Below are 27,391 nucleotides of genomic sequence, written 5' to 3' on the forward strand. Positions count from 1 at the left end.
TCGTACTCACAACGCATTGTTCCGTTAATTCCTTGTTTTTTAAAGGAAATCTGAAACATAATCCGACAAATAATTACCGTACTTTCGCTGTGTAAACAATAAAATGGGTTTTAATTACAAAAAGGAATATCGGCTATAATTCAGTAATACTTACTTAAAATACAATATATCCTTGGTTTTATCACTCCGATTAGTACAACCATACGCTGAGCTTACGGCTGGCGTTCTTGAAAGCGAGAATCTATATTTTCACTCCTTAAAACTTGGGAAATTAAATTGGCATGCACGATCTCTCTGTCACCTCAACATATGCTCTCGCGCCAATTAGCTTTGTTTTGACAACCGTTAACATGGCTGCCCCTTATCAACTTGCTTCCGCAGGGAGCGCTGATGTCAGGTATAAAGCCCCACTATGTTATTCTAGCTCGTTGGTTTAAACAAATATTTAGATAACAATGGAGTCACTTTGAATAATTACTGCGGACAACAATGGTAAAAACCTCTAATGCTACACTATGCTATGCGATTTTTGTTAAATGTTTCATGCCGCACCCTGTACGTACATTAAAATTAGTGACTAGACTGTAGCTTAATGAAGATCAAACATGTCCTGCCCAGTGGCGAGCAACATCAATAGCCACAGAGTTGAGCCATCAAAACTTCAAGTGTGCACTGGCTTGGAGGAAGTGACCACACTCACTTTCAGCAGATGCCGTTGAAAAGGGCCATTTCTCCAGGGCAGCCTTTGATCTGGAGACGCCTGTGTCCGCCGTACAAGCCAAGTCTCGTTGAGTCCTGCAGTTCGGCTTTCAGATGGTCTTCTCCACTGTTGTGGCAACCACATCTCTACTTTGGAGATCTGCCGATTCATGGTTCCAATCATGAATATTTTCCTCGATTTCCGATATCTTGGAATTGGCTGGTATTTATGCTGTGGGTGACGTGCAGAAGTGATCAGCTCATATCTCTCCCTCAAAGTCACTGATTGTCGCTGGATGTTTGCTGGAGCAGCGCCAGAGTTGTGGCAAATGTGTTCATAAGGAGTTGTATTCAAACACATAGCCTCATTTAGCCCAACATTTAAGGGCAGATATGACTGAAATTTCGGCCATTTCCATCCAATGTATCGATTTACAATTTGGGGTTTAAAATGATTCAACACTTCCTATTTCTAAAAAAAAAAAACACAAGAAATGTCAATTTTTCTTTTGTAAAAATCAAATGATCCTAAATATGTCTCTTAGCAAGTAAAAACTCAAATTGATAACGATGAGCTTACTTGAATCTAACAAATCGTACCAGACAGATATCTGTATGAAATTTCCAATCTACAAGTATAGGATTCAATGGTCATCTCGTCGGCTGAATGGTCAGAGTAGAGTCCGCCGGTCCAGTGGGGCCCGGGTTCGATTCCGAGGCGGGTCGCAGATGTTAATGGCGTGTGATTAATTCTTCTGGTTAGGGGACTGGGAGTTTGCGTTTCTACTAGCACTCTCCTCTTTATATTCAGATAACCACCACAGAAACACGCAATATCGTTTACATCCCTCCACGTAGGGTAGCGTAAGGAAGGGCATCCGGACGTAAAAAGGGACAACTCCACATATACGACACAATTGGAAACATCGGCAGGAAAGGAAGAAGAAGAAATGTAGGATACAATGCGACAGGAGGAAACTGAATCAGAGCCTATGAAAGTACCACGAATGAAATAATCAGTTATCTAGAGTACGATGAGATGAGGCCTCTGTCATGGCCATCCATCAATACTTCACATCACAGCCAGCAATATCACATCGACTATCTGTACTGTAACGCCGCTCTTTGATAATATGTTTCTCAGTCATGGCCATCCATCAATACTTCACGTCACAGCCAGCAAGATCGCATCGCCCGTCACTGTTTGATAATATGTCTCTCAGTCGTGGCCATCTATCAGTACTTCACATCACAGCCAGCAAGATCACATCAACAATCTGTACGCTAACGCCCCTCTTTGATAATATGTTTCTCAGTCATGGCCATCCATCAATACTTCACATCACAGCCAGCAATATCACATCGACCATCTGTACGCTAACGCCGCTCTTTGATGATATGTCTCTCAGTCGTGGCCATCTATCAGAACTTCACATCACAGCCTGCAAGATCACATCGACCATCTGTAAGTTAACACACCTTTTTGATAATATGTTTCTCAGTCATGGCCATCCATCAATACTTCACATCACAGCCAGCAAGATCGCATCGCCCGTCACTGTTTGATAATATGTCTCTCAGTCGTGGCCATCTACCAGTACTTCACATCACAGCCAGCAAGATCACATCAACCATCTGTACGCTAACGCCCCTCTTTGATAATATGTCTCTCAGTCGTTGCCATCCATCAATATTTCACATCACAGCCTGCACGTTTGTTAGATAATGTCGCGAATTGTTAATAATGTGATGCAAACTTTCAAATGACCCCAAACATAAGATATATCTACGTCAAGTTAAGTACTTTCAAACTACCACCTTTCTTAAATTTGCATGCGCCATTTTTAAAAGGAAGTGCTCATTCGTTTAGAGATAATTTTATGTTCTTCAGTTGCTATATTCTCACTTCTGTATTCTTTAGCACTTCATCGTGTACAAATATTCCTTGTTACATATTTCTGTGAAACTTTCAGGTCTTATTCCAATGTGTATAAGGATTAAAATTTGCTATGCGTTCTTATGATCAGTTGATGTTATTCTTATTTCAAGTCTTGTAAGGAAGACAAAATTGATGTTTCTCCTTGTGCATGTATTGCTTTACAAGAATATGCAGAGTAGTTATCTATATGTATGGCTATATACATGAAATAACGTGTTCTAACTGACTGACTCACTGATTCATCATCGCTGGGCCAAAACTACACGTCATAAAGAAATGAAATTTGGAGATACATCTGTATAGTACAGTGTAGGTGCTCACTAAGAAAGGATTTTTGGATACTCCATCGCTAATGGTAATTGGGGGGGGGGGGGTGATTTTTAAAATAAGTATATCTATTTCTCAAAAACAGTTTAAAGACGTGAAAATTGGTACAAGGAATCTCCTATAAAAGTGAAGAAATATGTAAGTTTTTGCTTTCAGAAAATCCACTTACAGGGATTAAAAGATGTGAAAAGTGGTGATTTATTCAAATTACTATATCTTACAAACGTAACAAGTTACAGACGTAAAAATTTGTATTTGAATTCCTCTTTATAAATAAATAAACAAGCATTCTTTTGTTTTCGGAAAATCCACTAAACGGGGCTGTTAAGAAAAGTGAAAATTGAGTGAATTTTTAAAACGAATACATCTCGAAAACTTAACATGTTACCGACATAAAAATTGGTATTTGGAACCTCCTTTAAAAATAACGGAACATGTAATTTTTTGTTTTCGAAAAAGCCACTTAACGGGAGTGGAAATAAGTGAAGAAGGAGTTGAATTTATTTTTATGAGGATACTTATATCTGAAAGCCAATGGCCGTAGCCGTGTTGAAACACCGGATCCCATGAGATCTCCGAAGTTAAGCAACATTGGGTGTGGTCAGGAGTTGGATGGGTTGCCACGCGCTGTTGGTGGGGGGGGGGGGGAAAGGGAATGGAGGAGCGGAAAGGAGCTGGCCACCCTACTGTACGTAAACTCCGGCTCAGGAACACCTCTGCGGAGGTTCGGACCTGCCTTCGGGCAGAATAACCCTTATCTGAAAACACTGAAAATATTACAGACGTGGAAATAGGTATTTGGAATCTCATTTCAAAATAATGAAACACATATGTTTTGTTATCGACTTGAGAGAGGACTGTTTTTCATATATAAAATTCCATGTCGCATGTTCCAGAGTTAGCTCTGCCAGTAGCCTGGTCATCTTAGGCACAAAAGGAAACACCACAAACGTGGTTTACAAAGAGGTTCTAAGGTAATGAAATGCAATTTCGCGGCGAGTTTTTATGCTGTAGGGATTTTCAGATAATGTCTTCCTGAAGTACTGTGGAATGATTCGTGTTATCAAATTACGAAATCCTCGCGAGCGAAACCACGGGTAACATGTATTTAGGAAGAGCTGTCCAAATTTCACCTTCAAAATATTTTTAAAATGACACAAATGGCGTTTTCCATATCGAGAGTGGAATACAATAAAATAATCTATTGGACAGAAACTCTTTGACTGATTCTGCATTGTCAAAATTTTTATAATGCTTTCTCCAAGAAACACGCAATAGTAAATACATCCGTCGACATAGGCTTGGTGTCATTAAGGGCATCCGGTCGTAAAACATGTATAAATTCAGATTTGCAATACATATCGTACTTGTGACACCACCAGGGTGTGTAGAAACGGTAAAAGGAGAAGAATAATTAGTAATTGATCGGCAATTTTCGAAATTCCACGGGTTAGACGGTGAATTACCAGTTGCTTTACGTCGACCGACACAGATAGGTCTTATGGCGACGATGGGATAGGAAAGGGCTAGGAGTGGGAAGGAAGCAGCCTGGTGTGAACATGGGAAACCACGGAAAACCAATTTCAGGGCTGCCGACAGTGGGGTTCGAAACTACTATCCCCCGAATACTGGATACTGGCCGCACTTAAGCGACTGCAGCTATCGAGCTCGGTAGATGGTGAATTGAAGCAAGGAAATTTTCCATGCCGTTTCATAAATTGGCTTTCTACCTGAGTCAGCCCTTACAGGGTAAGTAAGACATCTCCAGCTGAGTGGGAATTACATGAGCAGTCCATTGACGATGACAAAAACACTAACGAAAAACCTTTTGAAATAAATGTTGTAATTTGCAAGTAACTTCTTATCCCCGTTTATCAACGAGTACTTCTCAATGCCATTGACATTATCATGCAGTTCTGAATCCTCGAGGACATCCTAAGTAAAGAGGACACAATATACCCCCTCGTCGTACACTACACTTTCCTGAATATAAATTTAATATTAATTGCTAGAAAACTGTATAAATTTAAAGTCATTACCCTCCTAATAATTACATTAGCTGTAATTGTTATTTAATCTATTTATGTTATGAGATATAAATGTATAATTTAATAGTTGCGAATTATTAACTAAAATGTGCATTGTTAATTTTAGACCACACTAGATCGCAGTGTCCACGGCGAGGAACTACCGTACGTATTCGGTTTACCTATTGATGGTGGAGACCAGCAACCCCACCATTTCAGTGAACAAGAGGAACTACTGGCCGAGGCTGTCGTCACTTACTGGACAAACTTTGCTAAGACGGGGTGAGTGGATTATTATTTCGGTAAAAATCTTCAGTTCAGGTTTGTACGAGAGTTAGAAAATAATTTGAATGTTTGAAATTAGGTTATTGATTTTAAGTCCGAATTAAGACCATCTTAGTATGAGCCAGGTATATTCCAAGACATTAGAACGTAGAAAACTGCTATTTGCGGGTGGCATTCCACCGAGGATCTTATTATTATTTATCATATGATGTGCACAGATAGATTATATAAATAAGTATACAATAAATACACAATATATACAAGCAGAAGCCTATAGTTCCAAATCAAGTCCATTGATCCATTGTAAGGCCTCCTCAGTTGCATTATGAATGTCCTCCAAAGGACCTTGAAATGCTCTCTGTGGACACTCGGCAATTACGTGGTGGATGGTCTGTGAGGTAGCTCCACAATTACACCCAGAAGACTTCTGCCAGCCCCATTTATAAAGAGTATAGCCGCATCTTCCTTGATTGACTCTTTATCCTGTTTATAGTCCTCCATTGACGTCTGGGTAGATGGAATCCGGGAGGTTGAACATGAGGTAGAGTCACATGATGTTGATTGGGAACAGAAGACTGCTGTCATTGGTGTAACCAGGCGTTTGTGATGGAGAACCCAGATTCTTCCAGTGTAAGTGCAGTGCGCCAGGGTGGAGATCTAGACTTAAGTCGTGGAGGGGCAGGTTGAGTAATATCCTGCTGAACGGGGAGGTTGGAGTCCTGGCTGGTTTTCTTCCACAGTTTTAGAAGAGCTTCAGACCTTCTTAAGCAAGGCGGTGGAATATTACTGAGTGTAGGCAGCCAGGCCACGTTTGTAGAGCGAATACAACCAGTTATAATGCGCATTGCTTGATTTAGTTGAGCATCAATCTTCGCAATATGAGCACTGTTCAGCCAAGTTGAAGCGCAGTATTCGGAAACTGAATTGCAAAGAGCTAGAGCAGTAGATCTCAACACTTGGTTGTTTGCGCCCCAGGATGTGCCGGCTAATTTTTGAAGAATATTATTCCGACTTTTGATCTTGGCGGCTGTGTTGTTAATATGATGTTTATATGTTAGGGATCTGTCTAATGTGACACCTAAATATTTTGGGAAGGGACAGTGTTGTAAGGATGGATTTCTGAATGTTATTGTAGGCTTGTAGTTGGCAAATTTATTTCTGAGATGAAACACTGATGCAACAGTCTTTTGGAGATTATGCGGCGTTATCATCGCCCAGCAAGGCGCACTTATTTGTGGCATGTCCCTCGCCACTTGAAAAAACTTCAGTTACTGAATGGTTATATACATTATAGCCCATGAATATATCTCTCTTGTCTTCATCCCACTTATATTTCCCGGAATATTGGGTATTCTGCATTGGCGTCAGTAGAATAGAGCATATGCTGCCCCATTAAGCTTCAACTCGGGATTGAAGAGGACGTGACTGTCTGTTATCCTGACGTCAGCCTGTGGTTGCAATTATTGACTAAATTCAGTCCCCTTGTTTGAAAGGTCAGCGTTGAGGCTTTCGGATGAGAGGGTTTGGGGTTCGATCCGTTTCTGGGTCGCGGATTTTGACTGCATTTAGTTAACAGTGTTGCCAACTTATATATTCAAGATCCGCTAAATACTACTAAAAATCCGCTAAAATTCCGCTAAAAAATCCAATATCAAATAATGAGCAATAATAATAATAATAATAATAATAATAATAATAATAATAATAATAATAATAATAATAATAATAATAATAATAATAATGAAAGTAAATGTCTGCACTCACCTGTGAGTTTCACTGGGATTAACCCCCTGCCTGCGAGCCGGCGAGCTCAATCTTGTAGGTGTTTTACTGCCGGGTGCAAACTACGTGAATCCCCTACCTCAACGGCCACACACAGAACAGGCCAGTTCATTAAACGGTCTTCCTTCATAGCATAAATATAAATGCTACTCTCTCACAGTTTCATTATCTGTCGTCATTCGTCAACTAAGAGATAAGTAACCTTTCCCCACGCATTACAAACTTATGATACCATGATCTCATAACATCAAATTCAATTAACATGTTTTCCTCGTGTGACTGCTAACTCCTGACAATAAATACGGATTAGCTCGGAGACAGACTGCAGTACAATTTTTTTTAAAAAAGTAAAATGGATAAAACACTAAATTCAGCTATAATAAATCTAGAAGTCCGCAAAAAAATTCGCTATCCGCTAAATGGTATATTTCTCCGCCAACAGTCTTCTAATTCCGCCAAATTTAGTGGAAAATCCGCTAAGTTGGCAACACTGTTAGTTAATTCGTCTGATTCGGGAATGGGATATTTGTATTGGTCATCATCATCATCATGAATTCCTTCCAGCGCGCCGGGTAGGCTATTTAAGAACTATGTGCCTCCATTTGTCACGGACCTGGTGTGCTTCTTTTCTTTCTAGAGCATCCCGTGTTTCTTGTCTCTTCTCTAGGTCTCCTCTTATACCATCTAACCACCTTTTTCTAGGGCGTCCAATTGGTCTTCGTCTCGGAACAATCTTTTCAATATACGTCCTTGGTGTTCGAGTCACCTGCATCTGCTTAGCGTGTCATACCCACTTCAGCCTTGCAACAGTCAGCCTTTCTTCGATGGTCAGGTTGACCTGCAGGTCTCTTCGTTCATTCCTAATTATGTCATTCCTTGTTTTTGTACAGCTGATCTAAAGAACTTCATTTGGTCCCAATGTAATCTTTTTCACACAGAAACCAACATGCAATAGTAAATACATCCGTCGACAGAGGTGTGGTGTGAAGAAGAGCATCCGGCCGTAAAACATGTGTAAATTCATATCCGCTATAAATTTCGTACTCGTGACACCACCATAGTGTGGAGAAACGGAAAAAGTAGAAGAATTCATAATTTATTGTACATTTTAGAAATTCCAAGGGGTAGATGATGAATTGAAGCAAAGAAATCTACCATGCCTTTTCATAAATTACCTGTCTGCCTGAGTCAGCGCTTACATGTCCAGCTGAGTGGGAATTACATGAGTAGTCCATTGACGATGGCAAACACACTAATTCAAATACTTCAGAAATAAATTTTGTCATTTGCAAGTATCTCCATTTGTCAACGAGATCTTATACCTTCGTCGTACACTACACGTTTCTGAATTTTTATATCAAATGTAGTAATTTTGTCTGTGCGAATGAAGGCTGCCTGTAGTCAATAGAAATTCTGGAATATTCTCGAGTCTTCAATGTTTACATTTATTTCGCTGAGGATTCTTATTAATTTGGAGTGATGGATCGTATGAAATGCCGCTTCGAAATCTATAAAGCAGGCAAGGATATAATTTTATTCAAACATTTGTAACAGTTCATTGGCACTAAATCACGTTTCTCGGGAACTAAAGGTTTCATAAAACGGAATTTTCTGTTCTCGACCCTCATATTGCTCCTATTCTCGCTTGTATTATTCCACGGAATGTTTTTAAGTCTTTGTAACGCAATCATTTTGTGGGTTTTCTTAGATGTACTTAAAAAAGTTGACTTTAACAGTCTCGTAGGTTTTCACCTGTCATGTATACCGTTTTAAATAAATTTGTGATAGAATACCACTTCTGTCTTCCTATGAGCTGTAATGGTTGTGTTGGAAGTCGGTCAAGTAAAATCTTCTTCTTACTTGTGCAATTAAAATTGCGTGTTATACACTGAAATGCCAAAAATCCGGGGACAGGACAATAGTATCATGCAGGTCCTCCTCTAGTCTTGTTAAGTGCAGATACCTATCGGAACATCGACTCCACAAGAGGCTGCAACACTTGTTGAAAAATATCGACTAATGCCGTCTGTATAGCTACTTTCATCTATCTGATAAATTTAGGTGCAATATATTGGATGCGAATGTACCTCTCCATCGCTTTGTACATATTTTTGATGAACATATATGGAGTGAACGAGGTTGCTAGAGCAATCATTGAAAATCTCCAGAGTGCTCATCGAATTAATTCTGGACAACTGCTGCTGCATTCGCTCTTCGTTGAGGGGATTCGTGCAGTCTATGAAGGCTTGCAATTGGTCACCACGAAGTTCGGCGTAGCAAGAAATATTCAACGACCTGTTCAGGTGAAGCAGTAAGCTCGTTCCATGGCAAGTGAACACATTCCATAACACTGCGGAACCTTCACCCTCTTGACTTGTTGGCTTCTTGGGACCTGCGCCACACCCAAACCCTACAATCCGATCGAAACAACTGGTTTCCTGTTTCCTAGCACCACGTCACATGTCTCCAGTTCTTAAGTAGACAAATAGCATTATCATGCGCTCAGATTAGACGCTATGTCCTGTGTCATTGTGGTAACAAGGGCTCTCTGGCAGCTTTTTGCTCCCATATCCCACTGACGTTAAAATCACTTCACTGACTTGCTGGACATGCGTCTCGTAACTCGTGCGCTGAATGTGAATGTGAGGGTGTGATTTGAGTCAGTGTGACTTTTCTGTTACCAGGGAAAATCTTAGCCATAAGTGCTAATCAAGATCATTAGGCACCCGTGATCGGCCACTGCGTCATTTCCCTTCGTTGTTTTCTAACCTTCATGCCCTTCATTTATTATTTGTAGGACCCATCCAATAAGCTGCATTCTTCTTTTAACGAAGCAGTTCCATAGTTTTCTTTTTCTCCCACTCTTGAAGAACGTCCTCGGTTGTAATTTTATCAGTTCATTTAATTTTCACCCTCCGTCTCTAGTAAAATATCTCGAATTATTTTAGCCTCCTCTCTTCCTCAATTGGTGAACTAAACGATGGATGATAGAAGACAAAACGTTCAGTAGGACACAGTGGCCACGTGTTGTGCCTGTACCTCATTACCAACGCAATGAAGGCCATACCTTCGTCGGGAATTTTTTCTGGTCTTAAAACAAGGAATCGACGATTGGTACAACAGTTTATTTCTTTGCTAGTTGCTTTACGTCGCACCAAAACAGACAGGTCTTATGGCGACGATTTGGAAGGAAGCGGCCGTGGCCTTAATTAAGGTACAGCCCCAGCATTTTCCTGGTGTGAAAATGGGAAGCCACGGAAAACCCATCTTCAGGGCTGCCGACAGTGGGATTCGAACCGACTGTCTCCCGGATGCAAGCTCACAGCCGCGCGCCTCTGACCGCACGGCCAACTCGCCCGGTACAACAGTTTGAGATATATCCTCTATATAGCCAACTGGATAAAATAAGCTTTCGATTGGTGAAGTTGTTACTAAAAACTGTGTAGTGATTCCTGCGATTACTTTGCATTTGCAGAAAAACACTTTCTCTCTTTGCACAAGTACTGTAGTATCAAGCACGCTTGTGGTTTTACCTGAACTTTCTTATCGTAATCATAGTCACGGGATCTCCAGTTTAAAGTGGATTTTAAACGAAAGGAATATACGAGGGTCATCCAGAAATTAAATTTCTCTCTTTCTTTTCTTGTAAACTAAACGCATTTAGCCGGGATATATGAGCATGCGCGACAGATCTATGACGTAACAATCATATACCAACCGGACAAGTCCCGCCTGGTGTCAGTAGCGCAGCAGTAGTGGATCGAAATGACGGCTCGTATTTTTTCTCCCGTCACCTGCGAGGTTCGATCTGTCACAAAGTTTCCATGGAAATTCTCATGTGCCACTCAAAATAAGAGGCGTGGTATGCTCAGTGTAGGTGCTGTGCTTATCCATGGCAATACTCGCTCAAATACGGTTCGGCGTTGAGCAACTGTTGTGAAGAAGATCAGCTGGGAGGTGTATAGCCCTGATCTGGTTCCCAGTGATTTTCATCTTTCGCACCTCAAGAAATTCCTGTCCTCCTGTCAGCATTTCCAGACAGACTAGGAGCTGAAGACGAATGCCACACACTGGTTCCATTCCCAGGCGGCAGACTTACAAAACGTGATACCATGACATAACAAGTGTAGGATTCTAAAAGGTTTGTTTTATCACCTATTCAATACATAACAATTTTACAAATTAGGAATTTATTATTGATTCCACTTGAGACATGTTTCGCCCTTCATTGAGGGCATCATCAGTCAAATTATCACCTCAAGGCAAAAAATCAAGTACCTGGTTAGTAGTTGACATGCACAAATTAATACATATTTTTAATACACATTACAAAATTAAGTATGAGAAACAGTTGTACAATAGTGATGGTTGAACATATAAGTTTATAGAATAAGAAGTTTCTCATACTTAATTTTGTAATGTGTATTAAAAATATGTATTAATTTGTGCATGTCAACTACTAACCAGGTACCTCATTTTTTGCCTTGAGGTGATAATTTGACTGATGATGCCCTCAATGAAGGGCAAAACATGTCTCAAGTGGAATCAATAATAAATTCCTAATTTGTAAAATTTTATATGTATTAAATAGGTGACAAAACAAACCTTTTAGCATCCTACATTCAGTATCTTCAATACGGATAACAATGATTTTTATCACTTATAACAAGTGTCTCAGTTGTGGCGGGGATTATGACTAAAAATAGCTCCAACATTGATATACCTGGTGCCAATAAAGTTTTTCATGTAACTACTTTGAACGTTGAAGGGATATAGGGCCCAGAAAGGTTTCAAACTGTGCTTGGATGGCTCTATCAAATTAAGAAAGAAACAAATTTCGAAAATAACTTACGGGTTAAATACAGTTCCTGAAGGACAGATTCAAATCGTTTTCTTTACTCGTTTTGTTTCTGATTCAAATCCTAGCCGAATTAACTTATTCACATAATTCTTTCCGTAATGTATTTCTTGGTTCAATACACTCAGGTGGTTTTTTTATGTTTTAAAAAATGTCCACACCGAATGCAGCTATAAAGACTTAAGTGAAACTCTGCATTGACTCACATTAGCGCTCGTAGTGGTGCTTCAATGAAACAATGCATTGACTCACATTAGGGCTCGTAGTGGTATAAAAAGGCAAACTGCTAATACAATCGACCAGATAACGATGATTAAGAAAAAAGATTGTTATTTCAGGACAAAATAATGAATATTTTCTCACACTTTATCACATTTTATCTATCTGAAATTCGTAGCTCACATCCCTAGGGTGTTTTCAACGTTAATTTTCTTGTCTGAAGATTTTTTGATAGGGAAAGTTAATTTCTGGATGGCCCTCGTAATTTTTTAATTAATACAATGGCCATCATTAAAATTACGACCAAGTTAGGTGATGTCACTTGGCTATCACTCTCCACCTGTCAGTCGCTTTACGAACGTTCCTTGTGAGTGATGCTTATTATGGACAACACAAAGTCACCATTAGTGCGACGTCATAGTCTATGACGGGTTACATTAAGCTGATTCATGATTACGTCTGAAAATTTATAGCCGCCGAAGGAAGGAAGAGTGAAAGGAGAGATGTAATTGAAGTATGAATAGAAGGAGACGATAACACAACTACTCCCAGGGGTCACATCCAACAACAGAGGTGTGACTCGTGATGGCTTGCAGTAGATGTACGGGACGTGCTCCATTTCATAACAAACGGTTCACTGGCTTTTTTAAAATCAAGGTGGAACCTGATTAATCCGAAGGGTATGCCTAGCCGAGGCTGTTCGGTTGGAAGTATGAGGGCTCGATTCCCGCTCAGCAAAAAGAAATTAGAAACAAGATTCCCACTACTGGTGAGCCACATGCTCATGAGGTTCTCTCAGCCTACAATAAAAATGACAACCAGGTTAATACTTGGAAGCAAAAGCGACCTGGTATAGATCTATCCACTCTAGTTCACTTACAGAAAAAAAAACTGTTGGAAATGGACCAAAACGACAGCAATGAAACTTGGTAGGAACTTAGCTGTATGCAAAATATATCAAGAAAACCTAGTTTCAAAATTCGGAAAAATAAATACGATTTAAACATAATATGTCAAGAACTGATTGTAACACAAGAAATATGAAATCGAAGCATAATAATAATACGAAATATACTTTGGAGTCATATTCTTCCTTTTCTGATTGAAGTATATATTATTTCAATGCTCAAATAATTGTTACGTACTGTAGAGAAAACATGGAAACAAAATTTGCACAACAAATTTTTATGAGCAATTAAAGTACTGTAAAGGATAACAAAAACTCACTTAAAAGTAGGATAAATACAGGGTTCCTGCCACATCTTATAAGATCAGGATCTAGGATCGCTCAGATAAGTTAAGCTAAGCTAACCTCAATTGATTGATTGATTGATTGATTGATTGATTGATTGATTGATTGGTTGATTGATTGATTGATTGATTGATTGATTGATTGATCGATTGATTGATTGATTGATTGATTGATTGATTGATTGATTGATTGATTGATTGATTGATTGATTGATTGATTGATTGATTGATTGATTGATTGATTGATTGATTGATTGATTGATTGATTGATTGATTGATTGATTGATTGATTGATTGATTGATTGATTATTCATCGGCCTATGACAATACCTACGAGAGTTATTCTCAAAGTACATAACGTTAGCTTAGAGTGCCGCGTTAACCTAACTGGCTGTCCTTCCCGGCTAAGACCTTGGCAGGGCTTCATACCTTGATTAAGATCGGGGCCTTGGCAAAGAGTAGCATCCACGCTAAGAGTGGGGCCTCTGACCAACTGTGGATTACTTATATAAATCCTCTGCGGATCACTTGCTTCTCACTATATCTTCTGAGGATCACCTGCTCATCACTTGGTCTTCTGAGAATCAAAGCAGGTGATCCTCAGCTCATCGGAGACCCCACTCTTAGCCTGGGTTCTACTTTTAGCCAGGGTCCCGCTTTAAGCCAAGGTGTAAAGCCCCGCCTAGGTGTTAGCCGGATAGGTCAGCCAGTTAGGTTAATGCTGCACTCTTAGCTAACGTTAAGTACTTTTCGAATAACCCTCGTAGATGACGCCATAGGCCGATAAATCAATCATTCGATAATCGGTCAAACGACAATCAATCAATCAATCAATCAAATCAATCAATGTATAATCAATCGAGGTCTTAGCTTAACTTATCCGAGCGATCCTGGATCCTGATCCTGTAGGATGCGGCCGGAGTCCCGCATTTACCCTACTCTTACACATTAAATTTAACAAAATATAATTCAAAACAATTGGAATACCTTTAATAATACATTTGAGCAATATATGTCAACCTTAGAGTTTTGTTGTATCATTAAGATGTAAGACATAGTTTGCCATTTTAACATGACTCTTCTGTCTTGTGCGTTCTAGGAACCCGAATGCTCCACACAGAACGAGTTTTCTGAGTCAGACTTTTCGGCACTGGGTGAGTTTTGACGTCCAATGGCCTGAGTACGACCGTGTGAATCAGAGTTATTTAGATATAGGTAAGTTTCCTAATTAATTTGTCCCACATTTAACAGAAGCACGAGGTATTTTATAATAGATCCCCGACTATTTTTCGGAAGGTTGAATTCGAAATTCAAGTCAAGCTCAAAATTATAGTTCGCTCTACTAGCAACATCCATCAGTAGTTTGTATCAAGTTTCTAACCTGCTATGGTGATAAACAGATAAAGGACAGTTTTCGTCTTATAAATATTTCGTCTTCGTAATTGTTTTATAGTTTTATACTTGTAGTTCCACTGTCTGTCTGCGTGGCTAACTAGTTAATATGTTGGCCTTTTACCCAAGAGTTCCGCATTCGATTAGCGCTATGATCGATGATTTTAACCTTCATTGGTTACTTTTCCTTTGACACAGGGACTGGGGATTCATACTGTCTTCAATATTAGATATCATCCCAGATAGCACCCAATCCTCGCAGATACTCGAGACGCCTATGGATGTCAACTCGAAGGCATCTCCGGTGACCACTTATTATTATTATTATTATTATTATTATTATTATTATTATTATTATTATTATTATTATTATTATTATTAATATTAATATTAATATTATTATTATTATTATTATTATTATTATTATTATTTTATTCGTTTTCGGCCATTTGAGACCACGTTAAGCTACAATTATACATTACTGGAAGCCTCCTTTCCAGCGCAAAACTTTTGCATTCTCGGGCAGCCTGTCTTCTTTCCGCTCTCCATTCCCTATTCAGTTTCTGTTCCTCATGGAAGCCTCTGAAGCTGTCCATCACTGATCTATACTTTGTTCGGTTTAGAATGTCTTCCTGATTTAATCTAGACTTCTCACGATCTTTCCTTACCTTCCTGAAGCGTATGTTGAAAACTACTATCAAAAGTTTTAAAAATCTGTTTTGTCATCCTCTTCTCGTCCATTCTTAAACAGATGTCCATAAAATTGATTCCTGTTTTCTTCATTGATTCAATCAATCTTGCGCTTCCCTGGTATAATTCTCCACTTCCTTATAACCTATACCCGCAATCCATGATCTATGGACCGATTACCTTGCGAAGGATCTTTCAATTATTATTGTCACAGGAATTTATAGTGGAACGCAGCGCGTGGGGTGAACGGCTGGACAGGGGAGAGCAAAAATTTACTTTAAAAAAGTAGGAAAAGTTATTTCTTTCCTCTCTTAAAACCCAAATATGGAAAATAATGATTTAACAAGTAGTTGACAGTTACTTGAGGATATTCGCATTTAACAACGAGTTCGCCCACTCCAACAATTCATTGGACTTAGAAGTCGTTAATCAGGTACAAGATTAAAAGTACAACATTTCTCAATTTGTCCATGTACAGCTTTTCTCCAGCAACTCAAAAGCTCTCCACACATTTCCATAACTACTTTTTCACTTGAAAGTAATCCCACAGTAGGTACTTCACTGCCATTCTCCTACCCAGTATAAATTCTGAAGGTCCAACAGTACCCATTATCAGATGCACACATCTTGTATATTTGATACCAAACCTGGCTCTCTTTGATGGGTTATATTGTACGTATGAAAGCCTACCATTGATCTTCATCAGACTTTCACCTATAGACGTTTTTTCTCCAAGCACATAGATCTAATGAAATCTATCTAAAATTAAATCAAGCACAGGCCTTACTTTCATAAATTTATCACAAGCAGAGTCACGGGCATCAGTACGTAAGTAGAGGTATTTATTCATAGATTTGAACCTTTTGAAAGGCACGGTTTCTCCAAAAATTAGAGTCTTCATAACCCTGCGCTTAGACCAATTGTCTTGGAGTGAGAGCTTCTTATTTTGTGATCTTAGGATACATAGAGCAAAATGGGCCTTCATTTCATTCACAGATACAGGACAGCAGTGTTCCTTTTCATATGACATTACCCTATTTATATCCTCAGCAGCTGATACAAGACATTTACATGCATAAGCATATATCTCTTTGGTTAGTTGTTCCCATAAGTCTGCTGTTAGAAATTCGTTCACAACTTGCAGTTCGCTAGGATATTGTCCTAGGCGCCTTTGAAAAACGCCATTTATTTCACCAGTTACGATGCATGAATGATACTCTGGAGCATTACTTACGTGTTCCCAGTTCCATTCTCTATCGCGTGAAAGATCATTAGAAGCCGTTGGTGTGGCATCAGATGTAGGCCTAAAATTCAGTGACACATATGACGGCAAAACAGCACTTTGTTCACCCCTACCAGCGCTCACGTCACTGTCACACGAACTACTTTCACGACTTTCACTTCCACTAAATTCTTCGCCACTTATTTCTATATCAATGTCACTCTCATCTAAAGATTCCCTTATAATCGCAGCCATGATTTCGCCTACGATAAGGTTGCTAAGATACAGGGTATTCCTTCCACGTAATATCTGCATAGAAGTTTTTATCGAATGCATCAACGGAATAAAACAGTGCTTCCATCTGCCAAGAGGTTACCTTCTTCTTCTTCTTCTTCTTCTTATGTGAATTTGTCTTCAGAAAGGTATCAACTGGACAGCCTCCATGATTCTGTGTCCTGAGTATCTTGCTTCATTTGTTCATAGCTTCTCCCTTGTTTCCACCTGTTAATATTCCAAACCATCTTCTTCCTCTTCCGTTTCTTCCATCTATTTTTCCCTCCATCACCCTCTGTTGAAGACAATTTCTAGGTAGTATGTGACCCAACCATGATATTTTTCCTCTTCCTTATCGTTTTCATTAGGTGTCTCTCCTCTCCTACGTTTCTTAGCACTTCATCATTTCTCATTTTATCTGTCCACTTCACTTTTTCCATTCTTCTCCACAACCATATTGCAAAACTTTCCAAATACTTTGTTTGTTTGTTTCTTTCTTTCTTAATGTCTATTTTCAGCTCCATACGACACTACACTCCACACAAAACACTTTGCGAACCTCTTTCTTAAATCAATAGGGATTGCCTTAGATGTCAAAAGCCCTCTCACCTTTCCGAAGGCTTCTTATTTCTTCTGTACATCTTCCATTCCATGTCAATGAACTTCCCAAGTATCTGAATGACTTTACTTGTTCCAATTTCTTTCCCGCTAGTGTTATATTAACAGCAATCTCCTCCTTTCCTATTCTCATCACCTTACTACTATCAAATCCTTTCACAAAGGAAACCGACTTGGAGTTGGTCCGGAAATAAACACTACGCGCGGACGGAGAGATCCGTCTATTCTCGGCTTTAAAATTCTTAGGTTTCTCTTTCGTCTTCTCTTCCTTGTTAGTATAGTGTATGTTTATGAAATGTTAAAAGTATTATTGTAATCTCCTAGATGTTTAGTTTTTAATCTTATTCTTATATCCTCAGTAGGAAAATGTATCTTACGCTTTTTATGTATCCTTTTATTAGATTTTGTATGTTAGGTGATACATTTAAGTTAAAGTGGCAGTCAGTTACAGCCAAAGGGACCTCTGGTCCTACTTGTAATTAACTTTAAATAAATATATTTCTATTTCTATATTTCTCTTTTACCGGAGTGCGGTCGAGAGCCAAGATGGAGAGATCCGTCAAAGTACGTCAAGTGGTTAATTGGGAGAAATACCAAGTCGTTAACCTACACATGAAAGAGCATAATTCCTCCTAACAGTGTCTTAATAAATATTTGGAATTAACCCAATTGTACGCGAATTACCCTTTAAATGCCTATTGCAGTTTATTTTAAGTCATATTTATATTTTCAAATCTTGTCCTATTAAGAGGTAATAAAACGCGTGGGGTGAATGACTGGTCAGGAAATCACTTAGAGCCAAAATTTACTTTAACAAAAATTAGAAATCATAGAGTCTGAGCTCCAAACGCATAGAGGCTAGCCTCAATAAAGCGATGTGTCGCTTGTTACATTGTCAATTACAACATTTCACAAGCGGTGAAGTACTGTTCCACAAAGGAACCTAGATGTAACCACTGTTACCCGGAAAACATTAATATTGCCATTCTTACCAGGTCTAAGGAATGAGAAAGGAAAGAAAAAGGTTACAGCAAATGTAGGCCATTAACAAAAGGAAGAGAGATCAAACACCAGCACTCCTTAAAAGAACATTTGGGAAAGACAAGAATCTAAGTGGGCTTAAGGCTCAATGACACAGAGGCTAATCCCACGCTAAAAAGGATGACTGAAATGCGAACGTTTACAAGCCAAGACAAATTTCCAAAATTAGAAGTTGAAAAATTTTAGTCACCCAGTCAAAAGTAGAAGGGGAGAGTTCTGAGGGTCACCACTCGTTTCCCCACACATTAAATATTACCGCAGTAGGGAATGTAAACTGTGTCCGAAAACTGCGCGTAAGGTCCTACATTTTAAAGAAAAATGAAAGGCATATTTTAAGGAAGAACCGATGAAATCTTCCCTTCAGAACACACGGCGGCACAATCACATATTTAGGTAAATTCTGCCATTACCTGTCAGCGCTGCATCTTATTCAGGCCGGCAATCTTCTACCTCCTGCCCCCTATAACCTCCATCAAGTTACACTCTCAATCACTGGAGGAAATCAAGCAAGATAGCCCGAAAGCTCTGTACTTGAATTGATCCGCAGGGGAAAACTTCTAGACTATATAGGAATCCAGAGCGCTTATAGGCTAAATTTTCATTCCTACTCCTGAGTTATTATTGGTTAGAGAACATAGTTACAGCCATGTGATAGGCAGATTGTATTAGAGGAAGAACCAGGAGAAAGTTTGACAACTTCTGTACAGAAATAAATAACCAGATAAACGTTTTACCAACTATAACAACTAAAATTTATTTGGTGATTAACTGGGACTTATCCCACCAGAGATCGCTAGAAAATAGATGCCAGAGCCATCTAACCATCGGAGAAGAAAGTTTAAGGATTTCTTAAAATTTCTTAATCACTGTCAGAGTTGGCCATAGTGGAGAAGGCGCACAGTTTAAGTAGCCGAGGAAGGTGTACCCTTGGTACAATTATTATTATTATTGTTATTATTATTATTCTGTTGTATTTAATCAGCTTGATCATTGATATTCCAAGTTATATATTTGCATTGCGCTAAGTAAATTACACATAGAAAGAATAATTAAAAAATTCAATTTGCCTTACGTCGCACCGACACAGATAAGTCTTATGGAGACGGTGGGATAGGAAAGGGCTATGAGTGAAAAGGAAACAACCCTGGTCTTCATTGAGGTACGGACCCAGCATTTTCCTGCTGTGAAAATGGGAAATAACGGAGAACCATCTCCAGGACTGCCGACATTTGGGTACGATCCCATTATCTCCCAATGTAAGCTGACCACTACGTGACCCAAACCGCGGAGCCACTTGCTAGGTATATATTTAAAACCTAACTGAGAGTAAACAACTGTAAAGATTATACACCTGAAACAAGAACAAACACACCTGTTTATCAATATATTTGTAGATAATTCTTTCTATTCGTTGTCCCCTTTACTCCGCCGGTGTGACACAACGTGTGGAGAGACGTGTTATCCTCGGTACAAATAAAGACTGTCATTATTGCCTCTCGTTCTCACTTGTAATAATTTCTGCCTGCGGACTTTCGGGTTTGTTGCTGCTCAAGAATAGGAAACTTGAAATTCGCCTTGCCGTCATTTTTGAGTAGCAAATTCGCCTAAACAAGTTAGGGATAATTTAGTCTAGAAAATTATTTCCTTCTTGCAACTATGACTTCACTGCGTTCGCTATCGAATTTCTTGAAGTGATCTTGATTGAGAATCGAATGCTCGTGCACACTGGCTGCGCCACGTGCTGAATACGAACAAATCTAGGCAAGCTCGCCCAATGATTGGTTTTATATTGCACAGAGCATGGATTCGAACAAGAGAAAGAATGAACACATGGTATAGTACATTTTCGTATTTAATTATTAGCAAAACATAATTTACCTCCAATGTTCTAGGGTTGGAACTTAAATAGCGGCAACACTGCTGTGGAGACGCTATGGAACGGAATATAATATTGGCGCTGATAGCACACGTTCGTTTCATACCTACCTTACCTCAAACCAAATGGACTCGCCCTTCCCACATCACCTGCGTGCGCACAAGCGAGAGAAACACAGTCACTTGTGAGCTAGCGGTCTAACGTAACGATGTCACTATGTTTTCCAAACAGTAACAACGGAGTTGGATCAAGATTGAATGTGCTAGAGGTCGTACAGGACGACAGTGTCATCAAGGTCTTCAAGAGGCTTGCGGGGAATCTGCATTGCCTAACAGAACAGTGGCACGTTGGGTAAAAGCCTTCAACGATGCTTGGCAAACTTTGGCGGACATTCATCGGGCAGGTCGCCCTACGAGTGAAGAAGAAGTGCACGCTCTTGCCGCGTTACTGGACAGTGATCGAAACCAGACGATTCGTGAGCGTTCGCTTCAGAACTGTTGCAGAGATTCGACGGGCAGTAGACCACTCCATTCGCACCATCAACAGAACAGACTCTGCTAAAGGTATACTACGACTTGCACATTGCTGGCAACGGGTTATACACAACCCTGGTGACTATATTGAAGGACAGTAAAGGTTGCTAACATGTAACTCTTTTGTATCTGTTGTAAATAAATAGTTGCCATTATTTAAGTTCCAACCTTTGAAGATAGAAACCCTCTGTATACCCACAATAAAATTTACAGTTTCACTTGTTTCCCGGAAAGGTGTACCTTCGAGGAACGTATACAATATGATGCGTTCATTCTTATTTTGAGTGACTCTATGTTGAATTGAAAGAATATAGTCAAGGTATAGGTTCTATGGAAGCCACAATTTCGTTAATACATGATGATATAACATGGTCACCTACAAACTCTACTGTATATCAATGCACTGCCATTACAATATGACTTCAAACTCAACCTTCATTAGTGAAGTCATTACCATGTATTTGAATGTGGTCGCACAATATGAAGGGTACCTTGGTGACATCAATGAAACACGTACAGTACATTTCCATGGCAACTAAATACCGCCATTCCATGACCAATACACTGACTTATATCTGCCAGTTCTGAATATTCACAATGCACATATTATTTTGGGTTTGACAATATTCCTGGCGTATTATAACACGTAATAGTTTAAACAGAGATGATGCCAAGTATTTTCCCTAACTCAGTATTACATCTTAATAGATCTTGTTATGAAAACATAATAATTTACATAAAAGAAACTACAATAGGCATTTAAAAGGTAATTCGTATACAATTGGACTAATTCCAAATGCATTTATGTTCATAAAAAAACAGAACACTTTGAAATACCAGAGATAAGAAGTTCATATTCACGTGACATGTTCATTGGTATGTTCTGCCGAAACGATAACCATTTCAGTCACCTAGGTTCAGCATTTGTCCTTGTTGCCTAGTAGGAACTAGGTCCTCCATGAGCACTGACAAATTGTTCCATGCGTATATGGCGGGAATGGGGTCATGGGGTATAGCCATCCATGCTGCTTTCACCTAGTTCCACAGTTCACCTTTGGTGGTTGGCATTGGGTCAGGGCGCCGCACCCGTCGTTTCACTACATCCCACACATTTTCTACTGGAGATACGTACGGTGATCGGGTGGGCCAGGGCAATAGTCTGACATCTTGTGACAACAAGGTGGCACGTGTTCGTTCAGCAACATGTGATCGCGCAATTTTCTGCTGAAATATGGCGTCTGGTGCCCTGGACACGCACCAACTGTGATTTGTAGTTGTACCAATAGCATCCCACACCGTAAGGCCTTGAGATGGCGCTGTGTGTCTTGTGCGAATGCAGTCAAATGTGATGCCACTCCCCCTGTCTGCGCCGAACCAAAATGCGGCCATTATTTTTAAACAAACAGAACCTGGATTCGTCCGAAGACAGTATTTGCTGTCATTCCTGTCCCCAGTGACGTCGTTCCATACACCATTGCAGTCTAGCATGTTATGCACATCACTCAAAGGTGGGCGGAGAAGTGGATGAGGCGCCTGTAACCCAGACCGCACTAAACGGCGACGGACTGTCACTCCTGATAGTGTACGATGTGTTACACTGTTCCGCTGTTGCGCCAGAGCCGAGGAGAACGCAGACCTCTCCTGCAATGCCATTCGGATGAGGTGTTGATCTTCTCGCGGGGTGGTCTGTGTGGTGCGACCAGACCCATCTCGTCGTGTTCTACGGCTTTCTGTGAAACATCCTGCACACATCCGTTGCACTGCCGACACACTTCGTCTCACACGAGCAGCAATTTCCCGGATGGATGCATCACGTTCTCTCATGCCAATAATACGCCAGCTTTCAAACTCACTCATCTGACGGTACGGTTCTCGCATGCGTCTGCGAGGAATCCTGCACGTTTGCTCAAGTCACAATGATCCATTACCTTCGGTTTATAGCGACAACGAGAGCCGCAGGCACATTTTACTAGTCAGTGGTGGTGGACCTTGAACCTGAGGGCCATCATGGTTCAGATGCTTATCATTTCTTCAGAACATACCAATGCAGATGTCCAGTGAATATTAACTTCCTATCTCTAGTCTTTCAAGGTGTTCTGATTTTTATGAACATGAATGTGATCATTAAGACACTAAGTACTTCGAGACAGTTAAATTTTATTTCCTTCTGCAAGAATGAGCGAAAAATATAGTATTTCTAATAATTTTGTTTTCAATAACTATTTTCGATTACACTCATCAGTAATTGCAGTCACCCATTTAGTTGCTCTTAATTGTGGAACTGTTATGATTCAATAAATCTTCAAATACATATCTATACCAACGGTTGTCAACCTGGGGAGGTGCCCCCTCCCCACGGGGAAGGGTTGAAGAATTTCAGTGGTGAGCTATGAAAACCATACACGAATCTGCTAAACAGTAAAAAGTTGTGGCAAAGAAAATAATCTACCACAAAGAAGTTATCTTCATCGCCACTAAATCATACATGTAGAAAAAAGTTTTTACTAAAATTATTATACTTAACGAGCTTCTTGATGCCACACAAAATATTCCATTCAATTTGAAAAGTGAATTGAAGATCTTGATTTCAGTACATTTGCCATCCTTGAAAACCGAAGTTGTATGCTACTTTCTAGACATTTCTTCAGATAATTGGCAATTTGAGTTGACATGAAATCTGTTCAAAATAGAACTGTATTTGTTTCTTGATTTCCTTCAGGAGCAGGTAATGGACCGAAAATGTGATTCCGAAGCAAAAGCTGAGTTTCTACGTTGACTGTTGAAGAAGTTTGATTAAACTGTTTTTAATATACGTACTCACAAGTTATTATGGTGCGGCTTCCGTCAACATATCTGTGTGAATCTGAGTTTTCTACGCTGGCTTACATCAAATAAAAATACCGAGCTTTTCTAGATGTCGAAAGTGATCTAAGGTTTGCGCTGTAACAGTTAGAACCAAACATTAAATAACTTGTTAAAGATGAACAGTGTCAGCCTTCTCATTAATCATTAATTCTGTTCTTACAAAATCAAATCAAATGACGTAGTTTGAAATGTTAAATGCAGTGAGTGTAGAATCCTCTGTAATATATTTACTGTACCTTTTTATTGTCTTATTTTATAATTATTTGTGTTTCTTATGACTATCTCTGTAAAGTGATTGCATTTTAATTATTACTTTGAAACATGTAATATTATATACACTGACTGACAGCGCAAATGCAACACCAAGGAGGAGTGGTTCCAAAGGGATGAAAGTTGGGGAAAAAACAGAGACGGCACGGACGAATAATTGATGTTTATTTCAAACCGATATGCAGGTTACACAATGCGCACGGCATCGACTCAGTAGGATGTAGGACCACCGCGAGCGGCGATGCACGCAGAAACACGTCGAGGTACAGAGTCAATAAGAGTGCGGATGGTGTCCTGAGGGATGGTTCTCCATTCTCTGTCAACCATTTGCCACAGTTGGTCGTCCGTACGAGGCTGGGGCAGAGTATGCAAACGGCGTCCAATGAGATCCCACACGTGTTCGATTGGTGAGAGATCCGGAGAGTACGCTGGCCACGGAAGCATCTGTACACCTCGTAGAGCCTGTTGGGAGATGCGAGCAGTGTGTGGGCGGGCATTATCCTGCTGAAACAGAGCATTGGGCAGCCCCTGAAGGTACGGGAGTGCCACCGGCCGCAGCACATGCTGCACGTAGCGGTGGGCATTTAACGTGTCTTGAATACGCACTAGAGGTGACGTGGAATCATACGCAATAGCGCCCCAAACCATGAAACCGCGTTGTCTAGCGGTAGGGCTCTCCACAGTTACGGCCGGATTTGACCTTTCTCCACGCCGACGCCACACGCGTCTGCGGTGTCTATGACTGACAGAACAGAAGCGTGACTCATCGGAGAACACGACGTTCCGCCATTCCCTCATCCAAGTCGCTCTAGCCCGGCACCATGCCAGGCGTGCACGTCTATGCTGTGGAGTCAATGGTAGTCTTCTGAGCGGACGCCGGGAGTGCAGGCCTCCTTCAACCAATCGACGGGAAATTGTTCTGGTCGATATTGGAACAGCCAGGGTGTCTTGCACATGCTGAAGAATGGCGGTTGACGTGGCGTGCGGGGCTGCCACCGCTTGGCGGCGGATGCGCCGATCCTCGCGTGCTGACGTCACTCGGGCTGCGCCTGGACCCCTCGCACGTGCCACATGTCCCTGCGCCAACCATCTTCGCCACAGGCGCTGCACCGTGGACACATCCCTATGGGTATCGGCTGCGATTTGACGAAGCGACCAACCTGCCCTTCTCAGCCCGATCACCATACCCCTCGTAAAGTCGTCTGTCTGCTGGAAATGCCTCCGTTGACGGCGGCCTGGCATTCTTAGCTATACACGTGTCTTGTGGCACACGACAACACGTTCTACAATGACTGTCGGCTGAGAAATCACGGTACGAAGTGGGCCATTCGCCAACGCCGTGTCCCATTTATCGTTCGCTACGTGCGCAGCACAGCGGCGCATTTCACATCATGAGCATACCTCAGTGACGTCAGTGTACCCTACAATTGGCATAAAGTTCTGACCACTCCTTCTTGGTGTTGCATTTGCTCTGTCAGTCAGTGTATTAAGAACTCATAATTAATAATATTAAAATCATTACAAAATATTTTTGAGATATTAACCGCAGCAAAAAAGTATAACCTATGTGAATCAATAATTCTTTAAGAGGGGGTGGAGAGAAATAATATTCGGATACAGGACTACAAACGTTGAGAAACAAATGATTCTAGATCATGACTTAATTTTCTTAGGCCGTGTTGGTCTGCACAAGTTTACAAAGGTTTCTACACCAAGTACAATTGCCATCTTCAGATCTGTCTTTCTGAAATAACGGTCGTTGCCAATTGTATTGGCGTTATATATGTTTGGACAACAATTTGAAGCCATAATTGAGTAGAATGTTTTCTCAAGTATACAAACTATATATCAATGCAATCCAAAATTCACGTTATTCGGGAAATGTTCATAAGCATGAAAAATCGGACATATGGTAACAATCTGAAAGCCTGCTCTAGAGATTGCTTTGTTGGTCACGAAAACGTAAATAATAATAATAATAATAATAATAATAATAATAATAATAATAATAATAATAATAATAATAATCGTATGTCCTCAGCTACCGTGTGCAGACATTTCAATTTGACGCCAACTGGCTGTCTGCTCGTCAATTTTGACGTTGCGTTTTACTCTAGGTCCCCACTAGATGGCAGACCGAGTAAACCGAAACTCTCTTGGGCGTCTATGGCTGAGATTTAATGAATTTTGTCGGGTAAACACCAAATGTGTCACCAGAGATCTTTTACATGCCAGAATCAAACTGCAGAAAATCCACATTTTCTCGAAAAAGAGTTGTTGCCACCCTTGTGCTCTCTATATTGCTGTCTGTTATCGGCCCTCAAAACACAAGAAAAACTGCCTCCGTCTGTTCTAAAACTCGCCTGGAAAACTGCCTACACATGCAAAAGTGTGTGTATTCACTTCTGATTACAATGCAAAACTAAGTGAATCGATGTTCATCATAAAGAAGCAGAACTTGGTGTGTCCTTACTACAGAAGCTAACACCTGTAGATCTATGAGAACAGTGGCAAAATTCTGTGAATCCACAACATTTTACGTAATAGCTAAAAAAATTAAATCCCAAATATTTTAATGATTGTCAGTAAATAGTCCCTAAGTGAACATATGTCTACAATTAAAAGGAATTTTGAATATCTGCCACCAGAAGGAAGTAATATGTGTTTAGCTTTACCTGAAAAAGTGTTCTGGTGCACTCACAGAGTTTTGCTTGTGGACGCCTCAAATACCTTTCACCAATTCCAAAGTAGGCAACATACGGTGACACTTAGCAGAATACTTAGCAGGTCAGAAGGTCAACTTAATATTATATTGCTTTGCGTAGGATTAGTGGCACAAACGCATAGTAAATAAGATTTGACTGACAGTCTCAGATATAAATTATTTTGGCTTATGGTGCATAAATTAATACCATAGCAGTAGTGACAGTATTTTCTGAATAATCCAGGAGTATTTCAAAGTGATACATGTTCCTTCATACACCTTCGTTATGGAGTTCTATGGCTTTCAGGGTTAAAGCTTGCGAAGTTCTGTGAATTAGCCATATCCTCCGTTTGTGACCAGCTCCGTGGCTTCATACATCTTCAATAAATCGTTAGAGTCGCGTTGGTCTCCTTTTACATCTCTTACCATCTATGGCTGAGTCCATTATTCTGTGAGGAAATCTACATTCCTTCATTCACATCACATGGCCTCACCAGTTCATTTCTAATTTACATTTAAT

At 40.1% G+C, this 27,391-nt stretch overlaps 1 protein-coding gene across 1 annotated transcript in view; it reads left to right on the plus strand.

Annotated features, from left to right (window-relative positions):
• Positions 1-27,391, plus strand: part of LOC136885394 (uncharacterized) — a 682,520-nt gene that overhangs the window by 645,236 nt on the left and 9,893 nt on the right. Inside the window, exons 7-8 of the mRNA XM_067157906.2 lie at positions 5,120-5,274; positions 14,487-14,602. Coding sequence (XP_067014007.2) covers positions 5,120-5,274; positions 14,487-14,602 — 271 coding nt within the window. The remainder of the gene's footprint in view (positions 1-5,119; positions 5,275-14,486; positions 14,603-27,391) is intronic.

This window comes from Anabrus simplex, chromosome 14 (genome assembly GCF_040414725.1).
Source record: "Anabrus simplex isolate iqAnaSimp1 chromosome 14, ASM4041472v1, whole genome shotgun sequence".
Lineage (NCBI taxonomy): Eukaryota > Metazoa > Arthropoda > Insecta > Orthoptera > Tettigoniidae > Anabrus > Anabrus simplex.